The sequence below is a fragment of the Oncorhynchus keta genome, chromosome 26 (genome assembly GCF_023373465.1).
Source record: "Oncorhynchus keta strain PuntledgeMale-10-30-2019 chromosome 26, Oket_V2, whole genome shotgun sequence".
In the NCBI taxonomy this organism is placed as follows: domain Eukaryota; kingdom Metazoa; phylum Chordata; class Actinopteri; order Salmoniformes; family Salmonidae; genus Oncorhynchus; species Oncorhynchus keta.
In genome coordinates, this window is record NC_068446.1 from 23539522 (window position 1) to 23560489 (window position 20968).

Sequence of the window (20968 nt, forward strand, 5' to 3'; positions counted from 1 at the left end):
AGGCTTCAAGACAGAATACATGTAGTACAGGCCTACATCTGCATTTCCCTGTTGTCATCACTGAGGTTGGGTTGCACCAACATGGTTTAAATTAATATAGGTTTAAAGTGAAAACTAAACTTAGATTAGAGGAAGGATTTTAAAATGTGGTGCAACAAGATTAATAGATAAAACTTTATTTAAAACTTCTTATGGATAGGCGTCACGTCAACGGAAACCTTGATTCAACCCAATTTAAGAGTTAATCCACAGTTTGTTCACAAAGTTTCTAAATCCAGAGCTGCAACATTGCGAATCTTCAGGGAATGCTTGCGAAGAGACTAAACAGACCAGGACGATTATTTTTTATAACTAAATCAATGTAGTTTCCAATGGGTACAAATGAGTCATAGTGGGCAGAACTAGAAAGGATCTGGGCAGGACCAAGCACAAACTAGCGAGATCCCATTGGCCCGTTATAGCATATATCTGCATATTTCCGTTATGGAAATGCCTCTGTGAAGTGCACTCGTAAATAACGCTATGTTTTAAACTTTGTCAAAGGGTAAAGTTTTCTTAGCCCACTCTGTTCATAACATATTCTAGTTTTGGAAACAGAAAACTGTATTGAGATCAAATGTTTAATCGATGATAAATGTAGCAGAATGTCAGCCAAAATCCATCTTCTCCCACTGCCGGCCAATGGTTTCTCATATTTGGTAGTGAGTGAGTGGATGCTTCACATTTATACATCCGGTGAAATATCTGTCTCATTGTTATAGCTGTGGTTTGGGAAGTCAATGAGAGAAGTGAAATATTCTTCCTTAGTTGTTAATTTTTGTCGAACTCTAAAGAAACAACCTAGATTCGACTCAATGTCTTAAGTAGTTGAACATGTTTCTACTCCAACCTCATGAGTGACAAACTGACACGGTTTAATTTTCGTCAAAAACAACTTTATATCGAAGGAGTGTCTGATTTGACAGCTTAGACGACCGTTAGACCCGATGACGTGTTTCTAACGCTTGAGCTATCCAACGTTGCCATGACATCGCATACACGTGTGATCGAGAAGCAGTTTTAGCTAAAATATTCATAAACTTTTCAGTCTGTGGTTTTAGCCTATCTTCATACTGTACTGTCTTTGTTTTGTTCTAGGGGCAGATGCTCATGATGGATTCCTTCTGGCTGTGGTGCAGTTTGTCTTCACAGAACCTCTGCAAACCTGCACCAAGCTTGAAGGACAAAGTGATGAGCTCAAGCAAGTCCCTTTCATTTTTTACTCGAGTCCCAGCTTCTGTATGCCTGTTACATCTTCAGCTCTTTGTGCCAGCTCTTTTCTACTTCTGTAATCCCCTCTGGAGCTTGAAAGACACACCATAGAACAAAGCTCAATGAAGCAGTGCCCTCCACCTCCCTGCCATCCCCTGCACCGCACTTTCAATTTCAAACCAAATCATATTTCTACCACAGTGATGGACAAAATGTTTACATTTCAGTTATGAGCACCTTTTTTTGTTACTGCACAATTCAGATGTTTTGTAAGACTTTATTGAAGTGAAGCTCAGGAATGCCATACAGTATTACATGCCAATGGAAACTATAAAGATAGTGTAAATGATCAAATGTTAAACGTTTATTGCCTTTAAATCTGGGGTGGCAGGTAGCCTAGTGGTTAGAGCATTGGGCCAGTAACCGAAAGGTCAAATCCCTGAGCTCACAAGGTAAAAATGTGTTGTTCCATCCCTGAACAAGGCAGTGAACCTGCTGTTATTGTTAATAAGAATTTGTTCTTAACTGACTTGCCTAGTTAAATAAACATCTGGATGATACTCACCAGCAAGGAAATCTGGCCAAATAAGAAGTTCATATCTTTCAAACTTTGCATCTAAAATTGTGTTTACAGTTATGTAAAGATGTCTGTTGGTGCACTTAAATGGCAGGTTCATGTTTTGGATGAGGGAATAGAAGGAATTTGTCATCCTTTTCATATGCTATGAATAAGGCTATTGGTGCCAGAGACTAGATCTTTTAAGCATTTCAAATGTTATAATGTGATTCTTTAAAATATGATTTAATATCAGTAGGAGAAAGCAGATAAAAAGTTAGTACCAGTCACCAACTGAGGGAATACATTATGCTTTTAAGTCTAACATTAATGGCTTTCTTCTTTCCCTTGAGGGAGTAGCAATGGGTAGGCAGGAATTATAATGATATAGTTGGCTGGTTGTGTTCTGCTATACCGGAAACAGTATTGATCACTGACAAAAGAGCAGAAATTAACATTGGCTTTCAAGATGCATGCATTTCATTATATACTTAAAATGACAGAAAAGTAATGTACACTTATCCATAGAAAACAGTCACAGATGCATTCTGAATTCACTCAGATTCAATGACATTTCATTGTAACTCATCTTAAATGAGTCCAGCACCTCTGTCTAAAAAGGCAGTCGCTTTGTGCTTCGTGAGAATTCATTGCCTTTTGGCTGAATTTCATAACGTCTTAGTGATATTTTTTGCAGAGGTCTGGTCTCAGAGATTAGGAACACAACATTTTTGGTTATGAAAAACAAATCCAGACCTCTTCTTTACATTCCATCTAGAGTTTCCTCTGTCTTCAGTCCCTTTGTGCATGTGCTTATGCCTTTCAATGTCTTACTATTCTTAAACACCCCAAATTGTTAGAACTCCTTGATGGGCATTCAGAAGAGATTGAATTACATTGAGGTAATGCGACAAGTTCATTGAATAATATGCTATTGTGAATAATGATTTGTTCTCAATGACTTACCCGGATATAATGGTCAAATAAATACATGCAAAAAAATGTTTGCAGTAGCAATACAGCCTTTTGAAGCGCTTTATATTACAAGATTGCTATACTGTGGCCCGATACAATCTCATGTATGCTGTTATACCATATCTGGGGCATTTAATGCCATTATATGGCTTAGAAACGATGATATTTAAACAAAAGTCAGATGAACAGTTGATTGATCATATGAGTCATATCACTGATGGTCAAAGCTATGTTCTTAAATATACATAATATTAAAACATTCTATATTGGGGCTGTAGTGTATTGCAATACAACTTCCAAATAAGCTGTACAGTACTACTGGAATATTTTCTGTACAATGATACCACATTTTTAGTAGATTCATAAAATATGTTCAGGGCTATGTGCAATTCCTGTAATCACAATCGACCATAAGATGGTATTTCATGAGTGAATTCACTAACATTTAACCAGGACATACATTTGAGATTAATCCACTAGAGGCACAAGCCAAAATTTGAAAGAAGTTGGCATGAATACTTTTACAATGATCAGATGAGAATTTACAGAATAGTTATACACATATTTTACAATAGTGGAAAAAATATATATATATTATGTATGTACATAAGAAGAAGTAAATATCTATGTACTATATGTTGTTCAGGGAAAAGTATATCTCATGCAAAATTAGAATTCCCTCAGTTATTTATAAAACAACTGAACTGGCAGACAATTCAGCAGGACAAAACATCAACGTTTCAGGAAGTTTAAATGTTAAGGTCTTAACGCAAGAATTACAATCAAGCCCGTCTCCAATTGAGTCTATCGGTGAAGCATTTTCCCCCTTGATGGAGAGATCCAGTTTCCATGGTAGCACTTCTTTGTCCACTATGTGTCCAGGATGACCCTCCTCACAACGGTTACATGATTAAGCCACAGGAGGGAGTATGGTGTGCAGCAAAGCCACAGCAGAGTTTCTTTGACTGCACTGACTAGCAGATCATGTTCAGGTTTTGAGACATGACAAAATGCTGGTAAAAGTAACTTTCTTTAACCTTAGCAGCTGAAGCAGTGCAAAACAGATTGACATTTATTCTAATTTTCACTATTGACTTGACTTCAGACTTGTAGTTTTCTGTCTGAGCACAGCAGCTGAAATCGATGCCCCACTGTGAAGATTTACCAAGTTGGGCCACCAGCATGTTCCAGAAGTTCATGGCCAAATGCTCCATCGTGCCTATCTGCTGTCCTGAGATACATCTCCCCACCTAGGGTTTTCATTTTCCTCAGAGTCAGACAGAGCTGCTGTGCACATGTCACTGAAGATATCTGCAATGTAAGGAAAATCAGAGTTAAAGACGTAAAGTGACATAGATGGAGGTTAGAATCTAACCCTATGGAGGCCAAGCAACAGGGAATGGTGATTTCTGGGATTTAAACACCATCAGTCTTTTTAGCGAGGGGTTGCATAGCCTGGCTACACTGACTGACCAAACAATGCCGTTTTAGTAGCCGTGTAAAAAAGGACATTATGGTGAAACACACAATATCGATTAAGATCAATATCAGTGAAAAGTGCTTCTATTAAACTTTATAGTAGTAACCAGTATTCTGCTGGAATGGTGTTTATAAGTGGTTTCGAGTGAGAAAGCTCTGCGCAAAAATGTCAACTGCCCAAGCATGGAACTCTGTTCTCGAAGAACTTAAGATGGCATTCCACTCAGTGCAGACAATAGCCTGACAGAGCCCTTGTTTTAAGAGGAAAGAGCTCCAAGAAAAGCAAGGCCGTGAACTGAACACTTCAAGGGGTGGCTGAAGTGAGGGAGGGAGGGGGGAAGGAGAGAGAGCATGCTGAAATGGATGACATCATGCTCTGCTTGTTCACCTCACAGCCAAAAGCTTAGTTTACCATTACCCTCCTCCTAAGCATGCACACCGCCAAATCCCTAAGCACCGAATCAAACTATCACTTTGAGCTATAGCGTGAGTGTCTTTTTGCAATGCCATGAATGCCTCATCATTTTACAGTGGATGTTGGTTAGTCAGAAATACCAGTAGTGTTACTGTATGAGTGACCACCTCCTGCTGCTGTCTGAAGTACACTGGGCGGTACCAGACCTGTCTTCTGAGGAATAAGATTCTTGACTAGCCTAAAACATGAAAGAGAATGTAGGCTTTAATGGAAAGGCTGGTGCAGGGCCTCACACTGCAATCTAAATGATCAGAGAAGGACTGGGAGTTAGATTACTGTCACTAGGGAGAGCTAGAGGGGTCCTGGCAGTGTAAAATATATTTACAAAGTATTTGATCAGGCGTTCTCTCTGTAATCTTGTCTATGAACTGTCAAGTCCAAAGTTGTTGTTTTTTACACCCTGCTTCGTGTGACGGAAAGCTTGTGTATTCATTGCTTGTGATGCTGCTTGCGACAGTTGATTGTGTCCAAAGCCTCTGTACTGCTTCATATAGGTATTTAATATTCCCAGTATTCTGTCTGTATACTCTACAGGCTCTGCAGCTGGAGCTCTGCCTGGCAGAAAGTAAGCATTTCATTGGACGGTGTATACCATGTGCATCCCGTACCTACAACTAATACAACTTGAAACAACCACTCTGGCCTTGGCCTGCTGCGAACCATTCACATGCCAATGGACAATTACGTGGGAAAGTCAACCTGAGCTTCTATTTACATTTACATTTTAGTCATTTAGCAGACGCTCTTATACAGATAGCGAATTAGGGTTTAGTGCCTTGGTCAAGGACACAGACAGATTTTTCAGTTGTGGAAACTTCTGTGCAATACATGTTGACTCCCTTCCATGAAAAACGTATACAATTATTCATATCACTGACTGCTGAAGAGGAGAGGGTTGTGTGAGACCAAAGATGCAAATGATTGAAGACGGTTTTAAAGAAAAGATGAGATTGAAGAAAATATGAAATATGTATGAGGCTGATGAAATATAAGCATATTCAAATCATTTTTAAGTGCAGCTTTAATCTAATGGAGTATAGTCACCCCAAAATGCACTGCAAAAGCTCGTGTGAAACCACAAATCGCTCTCTCATCCACCCTGGCTTGCAATGGATTCTGCAGGCTATTTCTGTGAGAAGACATATATATTATTCATTTAGGCATTGTGTTTTCATTGCCACTGGGATGTACAGATCTACTCAACTTGTATGCTTTAATATCCTGAATGCCCCATCGAAATAACTAATCATAAACTTAACTTTTAATCTAAAACTACATAGCACCTACTTTTAGTCCTAAGGGAACTCTGAACAACATTGTTATTATTAGTTATACATTTTTCCCCCAGGGTTTCTATCAGTGAAGAGATGTGGATGGGCAGTGTGTGTGTGTAAAAACAGTGCAGGGACAAGGATGAATATGGCTGTTTTATACCGTTGACTTGGGTCCCTCTCACTACGGCAGGAGAAATGGTTTCTCTCTGGGACTCTCATGGAGTGTACAAAGGATAGAGAGAGTGGGTGCTACCATCACTCACCAGTGGCCATCCTCTGCCTCCTCCAGGAACTGTACTAAATCTCCTGACTCCAGAGACAGGTCCTGTGCCGTCCTCGACTCGTATGTCAATTGGACATGGAAGCGATCATGGTCCTTTGAGCAGAGAGTGGGGAGAGAACGGAGAAGGAGAAGTGATTTAGAGGAGATACCCTATCCTTGTAGTTGTAGTTTGTCTTTGTATGTGACAGTGTGTTACTTTAGAGTGTGTGTGTGTGTGCACAGCAGGTCCATCCATCAGTCTCATGTTGGACTCAGGGAGCATCAGTCTCAGGGTGGCAGAGTTGTGAGCATCAGTCTCAGGCTGGCGGAGTTGTGAGCATTAGTCTCAGGGTGGCGGAGTTTTGAGCATCAGTCTCAGGGTGGCGGAGTTGTGAGCATCAGTCTCAGGGTGGCGGAGTTGTGAGCATCAGTCTCAGGGTGGCGGAGTTGTGAGCATCAGTCTCAGGGTGGCGGAGTTGTGAGCATCAGTCTCAGGGTGGCGGAGTTGTGAGCATCAGTCTCAGGGTGGCGGAGTTGTGAGCATCAGTCTCAGGGTGGCGGAGTTGTGAGCATCAGTCACAGGCTGGCAGAGTTGTGAGCATCAGTCTCAGGCTGGCGGAGTTGTGAGCATCAGTCTCAGGGTGGCACAGTTGTGAGCATCAGTCACAGGGTGGTGGAGTTGTGAGCATCAGTCTCAGGGTGGTGGAGTTGTGAGCATCAGTCTCAGGGTGGTGGAGTTGTGAGCATCAGTCACAGGGTGGTGGAGTTGTGAGCATCAGTCTCAGGGTGGTGGAGTTGTGAGCATCAGTCACAGGATGGTGGAGTTGTGAGCATCAGTCTCAGTGTGTTGGAGTTGTGAGCATCAGTCACAGGGTGGTGGAGTTGTGAGCATCAGTCTCAGTGTGGTGGAGTTGTGGGCATCAGTCACAGGGTGGTGGAGTCTTGAGCTTCAGTCACAGTGTGGTGGAGTTGTAAGCATCAGTCTCAGTGTGGTGGAGTTGTGAGCATCAGTCACAGGGTGGTGGAGTTGTGAGCATCAGTCACAGGGTGGTGGAGTTGTGAGCATCAGTCACAGTGTGGTGGAGTTGTAAGCATCGGTCTCAGTGTGGTGGAGTTGTGAGCATCAGTCACAGGGTGGTGGAGTTGTAAGCATCAGTCACAGGGTGGTGGAGTTGTGAGCATCAGTCACAGGGTGGTGGAGTTGTGAGCATCAGTCACAGTGTGGTGGAGTTGTAAGCATCAGTCACAGGGTGGTGGAGTTGTGAGCATCAGTCTCAGTGTGGTGGAGTTGTAAGCATCAGTCACAGGGTGGTGGAGTTGTAAGCATCAGTCACAGGGTGGTGGAGTTGTGAGCATCAGTCTCAGTGTGGTGGAGTTGTAAGCATCAGTCACAGGGTGGTGGAGTTGTAAGCATCAGTCACAGGGTGGTGGAGTTGTGAGCATCAGTCACAGGGTGGTGGAGTTGTGAGCATCAGTCACAGTGTGGTGGAGTTGTGATGAGGCCCTCCATATCTTATACATCAGACAGATTGTAATGGAAAGAGAAAATCCGGAGACGCTGGGGAGAACCGCGCCAGGCAAATCCCCAGTCCTTTTGGTCTTTTAAATGTCAAGTCGTCAGCCCGTGTTAACGAGATGTGATGGTGGGAAATAATTAAGCGGAGAGGATTTCTTTCCCGGGGATTGGAAGGATTTAAGAAGAGCAACATGATGTAGGGGGATGAAGTTACCTTTCAGGATTTTTTTTAACCCAACTTACATTTTTATTACTGGACTCATCCTCGCCATCTGAAGAGTTGGAGAGCTCCTCTGCACTTGAATGGATGGTTTCAAAGTCCTCTGTGTCCATTGAAGGCAAACACCGTTGGGTCCAGCCTGGAGAAATAGAGCACACAGAAAGAAGACAAGGTCTTGTTAACCCTTCAGTTGACGAGAAGAAGTGAACATGTTCGTCTTAAGACATGGCATTACACATCCACTGCTATGGAAATCCACCCTTTACACATACGCATTGAACCTTCTGAAACATTGATACTGACAGTCAAAGAAGGTGTGAAGAAGTTGGAAATATATAAAGGATACACACAACGCAACAAACCCACCTGAAAAATGTACCACAAGAGATTCAATGCCAACAAAGACTCACACAAACTTGAAACGAAAACCGTCAAAATGGGAAAAGAAGAATACAGACCATCAGTGTGACTTTTCCATTACCTGGTTGAGAAGTGGATCTAGGCACGGCTGAATCTGTGCCTGTGGTGCCTTTGTGTCTGCTCGCAGCAGGGATAGCACCGCGTAATGTATCTGTGAGGAAATGAGCTCTTTACAGACCACTGGGATGCCATTCAGGGAATTGATATACGCATGCAGAAATCAATAAAGGAGTCATCATCGCTCCACAGCCACACTGACTCATTACCGGCAACAAGGCAAGCAGAGGCCTGTTAATATGAAGTATTCTTGTTCAGCACTTGTTGTGCCACACTAATAACTAATACATACCATGCATCACAACGGAGCAGGCAATACACAATCATGTACACAGACACGTACAAAGTCACAAACACTTGAGTACACACACACACACAACCAAAATGCAAAAAAGTCCACGTTTAACAAAGGCTGTACATGCACAGACCCACCCAGTGCATACTGTGACGCTATAGCTACCTTCATAACCGAATGGTGTTGGATCACTTTTTATCTCATGTCTTTTGGTCTTTCTAACATTAGTTGAAGGAGGACCTGTCAGGGTCGAAGAATTATTAGAAAATTAGATCTATTGAGACAGTGAACCCAAATAGATGTTATTGTACATCCTCAGTTTTCACTGATCATAAGTCTACCTACTTTTTAACGATGTTTCTAGATTTTACAGCGCTTTGAGATTTCATTATGTAATGAATAGCACTATAAAAAGTAGAATAAATTATTATTACAAGTTATTGAAATGCTTGATTGTTAGGAGGGAATATAGTTAAAGGAGAACTTCATAAGTATCTTTTTCATGGGGAAATTAAGTTCCTATCTAAATTCCAACAACAATTGCACTTGCTTTGCAGCTCTGAATGTCACCCCACATTTCAAATGTCAGCTTTTCAAAATGTACATTTTATTACTATGGTTTCTCCAAAAAAAAAGACTATTCAGTGTTTTCGCTTTTCCATTTTGTTTCATTTCTGAGACTGATTTTATTCATGCATCTCATACATTTCATGAGTCATAAATGGGTAGAATTTGTTGAGAAAATGACTTTTTTCCCTCTCCCTTCCTTCTCTCTCAAAGAGCTCCCTCACTAACCTGTCGGTGCCTGCTCTCAGACACTTTAAAAAGTTTGATGGTGACGGGTGAAGAGAGAAAAAGAAAGAGAGAGACCGCAGGCAATCAGGTACCTTTTGTGCGGCTGGTGGCAGAGACACTGATAGAGGAGGCTACAGAGAAGCGGCGTGTGACATCTGTCTCCTTAGATGGAGCCTCGGCTGTGAAAAGCAAGGGTTAGCAATTAGCTGAGCACAGAAGAAGAGGAGGGAGGGAGAGAGGGCAAAGCAATGGCAAGGCTAAAGGAGCATATTCCATTGAGGATTCCTCTTTCCTCTGGATTGATTCCTGATCTTATACAATACTTGGTGATAACTGTCACTGTTGATTCCTCACTACACACAGTCCAGTTTATGGAGATTGGCTTAATTGCCAAAATGGCACACTTTTTTCCACTTACCCAGTCAGATAAACTAATGGATACCATTTTTATGTCTATGCGTGCAGTTTGAAGGCGGTTTAAGCATGCTAACATTATGTTCCTGTAGACTTCCAGACATTGTGCTAACGCTAGTTAGCAATGACTCCACAAACTTCATCTAACTTCCTTCAAACTGCATGCAGAGACATCAACACGGTATCTATTAGTTCATCTTACTATGGGTAAGGAAAGAAAGTAGAGAAGCGGTGGCAGGACCGCGTTTGAGAAACCATGGTCTGTGGGACTGAGACCGTGCAATGAGTGGAGGAGACACGAGGAAGTGCAAGGCATTGCATTGCTAGCGGGTGGCGGCATTTTAACAGGCGCAGATGAGAAATCCATGGGTGGGATATGCTAACAAGATGAAATCTATCAACAAGTTCACAGCAAGGCGTTACCTCAGCAAACCAAAAAGTGCAAAAACATCACTCCCTCAGTGTCTATTTCTCTTCAGCTTTAGCTAGCCTGCTCTGCTCTCCATCAAGGATGGCGCCAACTATACATTATTAGATTATCACCATACAAATGATGACATAGTATACACGCTAATGTTATTGCCCACTTACAAACCACAATACCCCTGTAATAGCGCTAACGTGGTAATAAAACAATAATTAAATAAACCCATCTCCCTGTTCAATTTGTTTGTTTAACTGAAAGCAGTATAATTTTGCATAATGTAAACATCTGATGTAGCGCCAAGCTATCAGTATTGTGATTAAGGATGTATTCTGTGGAGAGATTCTGCCATCGTTCATTATGCTTTTGTGTGCCTTGAAGTGAACCTTAACCACTAAAACAAGAGAAAAACATTGAATCAAACCATCCTCTTAAAAATAAAAAAAATAAAAAAATAAAAACATTTTAATGCGCGTTTAAATGTCAAGAGCATAGCACATTACATGCTGACATTTACTACGGCTGAGAATGTAGCCTTCATGTGTTTTCATTGCCTATACGTCAAGGTTATTTTATACTAGTGATGGGCATTTGAAATGATTTCATTACAATTTTTTGTAACTTTGTTTAAACTTGGACACTTGTTTGATGCGCAGACTGCGCGACGACTCGGGAGAGATGGTGCCCCAGGGAGGGATAGAGCGAAAAAGTAGACAGACTCGCGCTAGGCAGACAAACTTGTAAATGCCCATAGGTTATCCATCATCCCATCTGGCAGTGCCTGTCTTTACTGCATCAAATCGATGTAAATAATCTAGATAAGATAGCTAGCCAGCTACACTAATTGGGGCTATTTTGCTGTGCTCCCTGTCCTTGTCAACAACAGTTCCATTCGATTAAATAATAATAGTCTGCTCGTTGCAGACTCACCTTCTCATTTAGTAACAAAACTCCTGAAAATGTCAAATCCTTTTGTCCTAGACATACAAGTATTTGGCAACTTGTGACATATACTCCCCGCCATAATTATTTGGACAGTGAAGCTAAAGAGAAATACTCATTTTGCCATGGGGCAAAGATATATATATTTTTGTAGTTTTCCAGCCAATTTCTTGCAATTGTACCCATTTCACCATGGGGTGGTGAGATATTTTTGCATTTTTAAAGATGATTTCCTGCAATTCTACACATACAAAATCAATGGGAGCCCCATGGAGGTCAGGGCTCCTGGACAGGTTCCCTGCGTGCCTAGTCGGTATTTGGCTATGAATACTACAAATTTAAATAGCTGGCTAGACTAACTACCAATCTACACATTTCTTGCTGACATCCCTAGCAGCCGGGGGCACTAAGCGACCGCTTATGTCGCTTATGCCTGGATGAGGCCCTGTTTGTGCCTCTAACTTTCTCACTCATCATTAGTCATGATTAATTAATGGTTGTCCGTAATCACGGTAGCATGCACATTAATGTTAAAGTGTTCAGAGACATATTCTTATTTACAATAAAAGTGACTCCAAAATGACACAATACATTATTTACACACACAATACATTATTTACCATTCATTTCTATTGGGTACAACATCATCCAAAACACAAACCAAAACAAACTGCATATGCATCCAACAAGTTTGTAAAGTCACAAGCTTGATGTAGTCATTGCGTGCTGTGAATATGGGACCAAATACTAAACTTTGTACTATTTTAATACACTATAGGTGAATGTGTCCAAATACTTTTAACACCTACAAGTGGTGGGACTAGATACATAAAGTGCTTTCATTTCTAAACAGTAAAACAGATATGTATGAAAATACCCTCAAATAAAACGTGACATTCTGTACGGTCGCCTCATATAAAACATTTAATCTCGAATCCAAAATGCTGGAGTATAGAGACAAATTATACGTTTTTGCTTCACTGTTCGAAATAAATACGGAGGGGAGTACAATTAGTTCTCTGCTCTGAGCAAAAGTGCCTGTATGTATTAGCAGCACAATGACACACAGAGTGGCAGGCTAGGGATGAGATGACCAACAATGAGAATGAATGAGAGCAGGTGAAGTTCTTCACAATTACAATGAGTGGGACCTCTTCAAAGAGGGGATGAAGCCAAAGTGAAGAGTTAGGATGGAGTGGTGGTGGTGGTCAGTGGAGATGTCATGGCTTCTTTACCTGAGGGAAGAGACCTTCTGTTGGAGAGGCCCTGCAAGGTGAAACGCTTTCTAGCGAGATAACCATTGTGGTCAGGGTTATTAGTGGCAGAAGCATCAGCTAGGGAAGGAAAGGGAGAGGACAATGGTAAAGGAGGCCGAGGGTAGAGAGAAAGCCAGAGGGAAGACTTTGTAAGAGTAGTATGGATACCATGACAACCCTGGACATTTTGGAGACATTGACCCTGACTCAATCACCTACATTTTAGTCTGCATGAAAGCCGATTCAAAGATCAGGGGTAGACCAACCTCAACCTATTTCTGAAAATAGATTCAGATGGTCACAAGTTTGAAGAGTGCTGACAAGGTTGTAAAAAAGTATGTTTATAAGGGGGCTCCCGAGTGGCACAGCGGTCTAAAGCAATGCATCTCAGTGCTAGAGGCGTCACTACAGACACCCTGGTTTGAATCCAGGCTGTATCACAACCTGGCCGTGATTGGGAGTCCCATAGGGTGGCGCACAATTGGCTCAGCATCGTCCGGGTTTGGCTGGTGTAGGCCGTCATTGTAAAAAATAATTTGTTCTTAACGGACTTGCCAAGTTAAATAACAATAAATCAATAATAAAAAGACCATACTTGATACAGATGGTTGTTAATGATGGCTTTTATCTAGGTCTTTCTCATCCCTACCAAAAGGTTCTCTCTGTTCTAAACACAACACTGACAGAGCTCTGAGATGCATAATAAGCTTGACATGGAATTTCCTGGAGCCTTTCACCATATGGACTAAACCTGACCCATGATTGACCCCTCTATGCTCCATCAACAACACAACCTGCATTAGGAAGAGAAGAGTCCTCCACAATCATGCTGTAACTGCAACGGTATAAGGATTTAGACACCCGCCGATGCCAACTCTCGAAGACACTTTTACACAATAAATAATGTATATTTTCAAAGTGGACTTTGTGCGTGTGTGTGTGTGTGTGTGTGTGTGTGTGTGTGTGTGTGTGTGTGTGATTTCAAGGACACTTTAACTACCTGCCCTGGAGGGTGTTCAAAATGTCAATTTTATCTTGTACATAATTATCACCTTCTGATTGTGAGAACACAAAATAATCACAACTCCCAGCTTCACCTCCTCTCACCAACATCACACCTCTGACAAAGAGGAGAAATGTCAATGCTGTTGCTTCTTCTTCTGTCCTCGGAGGTTACTCTGGCCTTCTGGAGATGAGAAAATAAATTGGAGCTTTTGGATAACTATGAGAGAGAATCCAGTAGACTGACTGAGAATGTGAGCGTGGTATATACCGTATCCTTGGTAGCCCAGGAGGTTGGTGGCACCTTAATTGGGGAGAACAAGCTCGTGGTAATAGCTGGAGAAGAATCAGTGGAATGGTACCAAATACATCAAACTCATGGTTTCCAAGTGTTTGGTGCCAATTCCATTTGCCTAGTCCCGGCCATTATTATGAACCGTTCAGCCTCCACGGGTTGGCTGAATCTAACAGCTGGTCAGACTAACCCCAGAAGAATTGGGAGCAATGTTCCCTCTAAACTGCGTACGCTCCTCCTCCAGGACTGCCACTCAGAACAAATGTCATGCTGTGCAGCGATGCAAGAGATGCAACATTTCCAATGCAACAAACCAAAACAAATCTAACTTTGCAATATTGAGTCCGTGGTTTTGTTGTAGGTAGACCCAGAGCACAACAGAGTACAATTCCATTGGCGGGTGTAGCTAGCCGATGAGCGGTCTTTCAATCACCTGTGAGTGAATGCGCTTTTCAGATCGGTTCAGATCAGAGAGCAGAGCAGAGCCGTGCATGTGCACGTTTGTTGCTATTCTTTGCTAGTTAGCGAGTTATCATCCCATCTATAGATAAGTATAGGTCAGCAATGGGGAGTTACTGCTTCCTACAAGAGCACAAAACATATAGGCCACATTTCAAGTTGTTTTTGAAAAGCCAGTCCAGTAAAAAGCTTTTGTCTTAATTAAAGAGGCAGTGTTGTATTTTGAGACAGGCTTGAATATGTAAATAAGCCAATAGGCAGTGGGGTAGCCTACATTGTCTAATTCTCTGTATGGTAATAATACATTTTATTTTGTAAAGTAGTTTCTTGCATCATTTTTATTGGCCTGGCCAAAGCTTTTGATATGGCAGACCATTTCATTCTTGTGGGCCGGCTAAAGAGTAATGGTGTCTCTGAGGGGGTCTTTGGCCTGGTTTGCTAACTACCTCTCTCAAAGAGTGCAGTGTATAAAGTAAGAAAATCTGCTGTCTCAGCCACTGCCTGTCACCAAGAGAGTACCCCGAGGCTCAATCCTAGGCCCCACACTCTTTTCAATTTACATCAACAACATAGCTCAGGCAGTAGGAAGCTCTCTCATCCATTTATATGCAGATGATACAGTCTTATATTTTGTGTTAAATACTCTACAACGAAGATTTCTTAGTGTCCAACAAGCTTTTTCTACCCTTAACCTTGTTCTGAACACCTGCAAAACAAAGGTCATATGGTTTGGTAAGAAGAATGCCCCTCTTCCCACAGGTGTTATTAATACCTCTGAGGGTTTAGAGCTTGAGGTAGTCACCACATACATGTACTTGGGAGTATGGCTAGACAGTGCACTGTCCTTTTCTCAGCACATACCAAAGCTGCAGGCTAAAGGTAAATGAAGTCTTGGTTTCCTCTATCGTAATCGCTCCTCTTTCACTCCAGCTGCCAAACTAAACCTGATTCAGATGACCATCCTGCCCATGCTAGATTATTGAGACGTAATTTATAGCTCGGCAGGTAAGGGTGCTCTCAAGTGGCTAGATGTTCTTTACCATTCGGCTATCAGATTAGCCACCAATGCTCCTTATAGGACACATCACTGCACTCTATACTCCTCTGTAAACTGGTCATCTCTGTAAACCCTTCACAAGACCCACTGGTTGATGCTTATTCATAAAACCCTCTTAGGCCTCACTCCCCCCTATCTGAGATATCTACTGCAGCCCTCATCCTCCACATACAACACCCATTCTGCCAGTCACATTCTGTTAAAGGTCCCCAAAGCACACACATCCCTGGGTCGCTCCTCTTTTCAGTTCGCTGCAGCTAGCGACTGGAACGAGCTGCAACAAACACTCAAACTGGACAGTTTTATCTCAATCTCTTCATTCAAAAACTCATCATGGACACGCTTACTGACCGTTGTGGCTGCTTTGTGTGATGTATTGTTGTCTCTACCTTCTTGACCTTTGTGCTGTTGACTTAATGTTGTTGCCCAATAATGTTTGTGCCATGTTTTTGTGCTGCTACCATGTAGTGTTGCTATCATGTTGTTGTAATGTTGTGTTGCTGCCTTATGTTGTTGTTTTAGGTCTCTATGTAGCGTTGTGTCTCTATTGTTGTGATGTGTGTTTTGTCCCATATTTATATTATATTTTTAATGTATTTTTATCCCAGGCCCCCGGGAGGCCTTTTGCCTTTTGGTAGGCCGTCATTGTAAATAAGAATTTGTTCTTAACTGACTTGCCTAGTTAAATAAATACATTTAATAACAATCATACAATAAAATGCAATGTACAGTCACCTATCTGGCCCATGGTGTTACAGACCAAGTACAACATAATTCATATCAAGCTCTTCATAATGTAAAAACAATTTTAAAAGTCTCATGCAATGTAGGCTTGCATTTAACATATTGTAGGATATATCATAGAAATCAAAAGCTATTTTCATGTGAACATGTTATAGGATTTGCTCCAGTGGTTTTGTTGGCTCAAATTGCCACAATAGCCTATTGGCTACTGTCTAAAACTGTAAGGGTACATACAGCCTCAGTGTTCACTGTAAACAACATTCATGTTTCCGCTCACGGGACCTCAAATTTGCTCAGTTCCCCCAAAAAATTTGAGGGAACATTGCTTGGGAGGTATAGTGAGATGTAGTATTTGGAGTCATGACCTCTGGAGTGGGTCCTGCTGACCCCAAAAAGGAAACAGTTCCAATTAGGGAAATGGTTGGCATCAGCTAAAAAATCCCACCAGACCACAGTACAAATCTCATTGTAGTCAAAACCGTACTGTACTACAGCTGCGTAACGGTATGACTTCAGTGTAAGGTTGGGACTGGATACATTTTTTTGTAGTAAAGCTCAACTCTACAACAGCTTCTGTCATATTCCTTTCCCACAGAGAAGGGGAGAGATTCTCTCTGTGAGTCCGTGGTGGGGGTAATAAAGGCCCCCGTGCACCCAGGACTAAGCACCTGTCAGATCCACTTACTTCTCGAGCCAGTGACATCCAGTCACCGACTACATCCAGAGTCAAAGAGCCACTCTCCTCTCCTAACCACCACCACTCGCTCCCTGGCAGACAGACTACAGTTAGCCCAGGTCCCTCTCACTGTGACGCAGCAGCACCCTGCCGCCGGGTTCTACTAGGCGTGAAATCGTACCTGTTACCTCATCCTCATCTGCCAGTATAGTGAGCCGGTGTAGTGGACAATCAGAGTGGTGAGGGGGTTGGCTGGGGATGATGCCGAGACAGACAGACTGAGCCAGTAATACATCCATCCTCTCATCTCTCACTAACAGAGTTAAAGCCCAGATGAAACATCCCAGCTAATTGTGCCATCAGTCTGGTGTCTTTCACAATGCCATTATGGGATCATTTGTAGATGGCAGATGCTGCCTCTTGTTTCCAGTGAACGCAGCTGAGTGGATGCTAGTTGGTCAGGGCTCGGGGGGTTGGTGGTAGGGCTTTTGCGGTGACCATATTACGACACCTGCAGTCATGAGTCATAACCGCAGTAAAATTCCATGTGAGTCACGGTAATCTCCTTTTATGCACTTTGGCCTCAGCTCCAGATAACTGGGTACTCAGGGCTCTATTGTCCCTCGAACCACTCTGACATCAATGCAAAAGGCAATTGAAAATCACATCAAACACATATCAGCAAAACAGAAGGCCAATAGTACTTTTAAAACTCACCTCACTGCGATGATCAATTTCAAGAAAGAACTTCAACAGCAGGTTGAAACAGTGTAAAACATGGTTGTTGTGTTCAAACGCCCAACACAACGAAATGGACAGCGCTATCTAAGGTGATGATTCATTCAAAACACCCATACGAGATTTTATGCATATGCAAGCCCCCCAAATAAAAACCTTCATAAAAATGATGAATGTGTCATTATACAATACATACCGCATATTACGCATAGCAGAAGAACATAAAACTGATTTAAGATGTCTTTGGTACATAATTGGTCTAGCCTATACTCCAAAATTAAACAATTCTAGTAATCGCCTTGGACTGTATTATAATGCATACTGGATGGACTGGTTACCTTACGCATGCTACACTCCAGAATGTCTATCCATGAGTCTGAGAGTGAACGTATAGCTCTAAGCGATGCTGTTGGTTCATTGATTGTGCAGTGCGGCTTACAGTTCGCCTACAATGAGTGAATTTGTATTTTGAATAGCCTCGTAATAGGGCATTTTTATATTTTCAAAATGAATTGGGTGACACGGCTATACAGAATATCTCACCAGCATGCGTTTCGATTTCCTCCCTCTCCATTATTCCTTTCTCGAGCGTGCAGACGGGCTGTCAACAAATATGTTACTATCGATGTTTGCCAACAGATTTCACTTGGTTTCCCAAGCACTTAGCTGCAGGTACAAGGTTGGAGAAGCCATTGCATACAGAGTTTTGGTGGAATATCACCAGTGAGTGCATGTTCCTCAAACAGTGGTTGATGTGGACACCCCTTCAAATTAATGGATTCGGCTATTTCAGCCTTGCTGACAGGTGTATAAAATCGAGAACACAGCCATGCAATCTTCATAGATAAACATTGGCAGTAGAATGGCCTTACTGATGAGCTCAGTGACTTTTAACATGGCATGGTCAAAGAGTGCCACCTTTCCAACAACATTTACATTTACATTTAAGTCATTTAGCAGACGCTCTTATCCAGAGCGACTTACAAATTGGTGCATTCACCTTATGACATCCAGTGGAACAGTCACTTTACAATAGTGCATCTAAATCATTTGACAAACAAGTCAGTTTGTCAAATGTTTGCCCTGCTAGAGCTGTCCCAGTCAATTGTAAGTGATGCTATTGTGAATTGGAAATGTCTAGGAGCAATAACAGCTGAGCCGCGAAGTGGTAGTCCACATAAGCTCACAGAATGGGACTGCCAAGTGCGGAAGCGCATAGTGTGTAAAAATGGTCTGTCCTCGGTTGCATCACTCACTACCGAGTTCCAAACTGCCTCTGGAAGCAACCTCAGCATAAGAACTGTTCGTCGGGAGCTTCATGAAATGGGTTTCCATGGCCAAGCAGCCACACACAAGCCTAAGATCACCATTCTCAATACCAAGAGTCAGCTGGAGTGGTGTAAAGCTCGCCACCATTGGACTACAGAGCAGTGGAAATGCGTTCTCTGGAGTGATTAATCACACTTCACCATCTGGCAGTCCAACGGATGAATCTGGGTTTGGCGGATGCCAGGAGAACGCTACCTGCCTGAATGCATAGTGCCAACTGTAAAGTTTGGTGGATGAGGAATAATGGTCTGGGGCTGTTTTTCGTGGTTCAGGCTAGGTCCTATAGTTCCAGTGAAGGGAAATCTTAATGCTTCTGTGCTTCCAACTTTGTGGCAACAGTTTGGGGAAGGCCCTTTCCTATTTCAACGTGACAATGCCAAGAGTGTCCAAAGCTGTCATCAAGGCAAAAGGTGGCTACTTTGAAGAAACTAAAATCTAAATATATATTTTGATTTGTTTAACCAAATTTTTGGTTACTACATGATTCCATATGTTTCTTTTCATAGTTTTGATATCTTCACTATATATTCTACAATGTAGAAAACAGTAGAAATAAAGAAAAACCCAACCCTTGAATGAGTAGGTGTCCAAAAGTTTGACTGGTACTGTATGTTTTGATTTGTAAGACATTCTAAAGTTTGTATCATTCACAACTAAAGTTGCCAAATCTAAATCGAGCATGTAGGACCTGTTTCAAATTATCTCTTTTATGCTCAACATGGCCACTTCATATGCGCAGTCAATCGATCCTGAATGAGCAAAATATCCTTTATATTTATTCAGCTAAGTTCAATGATATCTTTCTTACTATAAAATCTTGTCAGCTAATTGAACAAGCCTACAGCCTATGGCATGGAGCATAGCCAGATAACATGGGCCGACAGTAGGCCAACTCATATTCTGTTCTTCTGAAATGTATTTCTTCATATCATTATGTGTTTTAGAACTGACAAAAAATATATATTTATTGTGATGGTGTATATTAAATTGATTTAGTAAATGTTCCAAAGACCATAAACGTGTTCATGTTAATTAAAGGTCAACTACCGTGAGACTGGAAGTCTTTTGCATGACAATAACCGGCTGACAAAATGCCATGACCGCCACAGCCCTAGTTTAGCGGGGGCCGTCAGCGGCTGTGTGATCTCTCACCTCGTTTCTGTCTCATGTTGGGGCTGGGGTTGCTCCTCCTGAAGCCTGTCTCCGGGCTAGACGAGTCCGACTGCCTCAGGGCCATTTTGCGCATGTTTCTGAGCGGCGGAGAGGAGCGATATGAGACAGTCAATCACACAGCCACTACAGAAGCATTACATTCCCTGTACTTGGGAGCATCTATGCGCTGCTGCCATTCAATCACACGACATGATGAAAACGTTGTGAGACCAAGTACTCTACCTCATGGGAGCATGATACACATTCTCAGTGATCTTCTGATGGAGTTGACTGGCCTCTGTGAATGGAGAGAAAAATGGTATTAGAATATAACAGATTTTCAATGGAACGACATATTAGTTTAGGTTAAATTGACATAAAACGGTCAGGGAGGTGGATTCATAGGTATGCAAGTGTGTGTGTGTATATATTTGTTGTTTGCATGCTTGTGTACATCACACTGCGTGTAGGACTATGTGAGAAACCTGCAGTCAAAAGCAGGTTGATAAAACTATGTTTCAATGCCAGGCGATAAAACAGGAGAAATCCCAGGAGTTACATAAGCCACAGGAGGGTATGTGGACCAAAACAGTGTAGTCAGACCAGAAGCCGTGAGCCAAAACAGTGGTGTAGACAGAATGGAAGCCCCTAATCTGTGTCTTTAACAGGAGGGACAGGGCAGTTGACTGCCAAAGCCCAGGGGAGGAATCAAATCAAACAGCTGCAGTACAAGCCACTGCCTTGTCCTGCTATTGCACAAACCCCATGTCGCTGGGTTTTTTAACATCTCACACTGGCTTATCTTGTGTGCTTCTCTATGCTGCTGTACGTGCTCCCCTCCCACCACTTGCCAGCAGAGACAGGTGTAAATCACATCCAGCCCTCCGTCAGGCCAGAGCCTCTTT

General features: G+C 42.1%; 1 protein-coding gene across 13 annotated transcripts in view; it reads right to left on the bottom strand.

Annotated features, from left to right (window-relative positions):
* Positions 1-2114: 2114 nt before the first annotated feature.
* The window catches only part of LOC118359114 (guanine nucleotide exchange factor DBS-like), a 73254-nt gene continuing 54400 nt past the window's right edge, over positions 2115-20968 (bottom strand). For 5 of the 13 annotated variants that reach the window (XM_035737367.2, XM_052480396.1, XM_035737368.2 and 2 more), the window contains 10 exons: positions 20307-20361; positions 20064-20161; positions 12591-12689; positions 9668-9754; positions 8946-9020; positions 8490-8579; positions 8032-8147; positions 6274-6386; positions 4817-4914; positions 2115-4093 (listed from right to left, as the gene is read on the bottom strand). In XM_035737367.2, coding sequence (XP_035593260.1) covers positions 4002-4093; positions 4817-4914; positions 6274-6386; positions 8032-8147; positions 8490-8579; positions 8946-9020; positions 9668-9754; positions 12591-12689; positions 20064-20161; positions 20307-20361 — 923 coding nt within the window. In that variant the 3' untranslated portion in view covers positions 2115-4001. The remainder of the gene's footprint in view (positions 4094-4816; positions 4915-6273; positions 6387-8031; positions 8148-8489; positions 8580-8945; positions 9021-9667; positions 9755-12590; positions 12690-20063; positions 20162-20306; positions 20362-20968) is intronic. The other 8 variants (XM_052480398.1, XM_052480401.1, XM_052480400.1 and 5 more) reach the window with 8 other exon arrangements.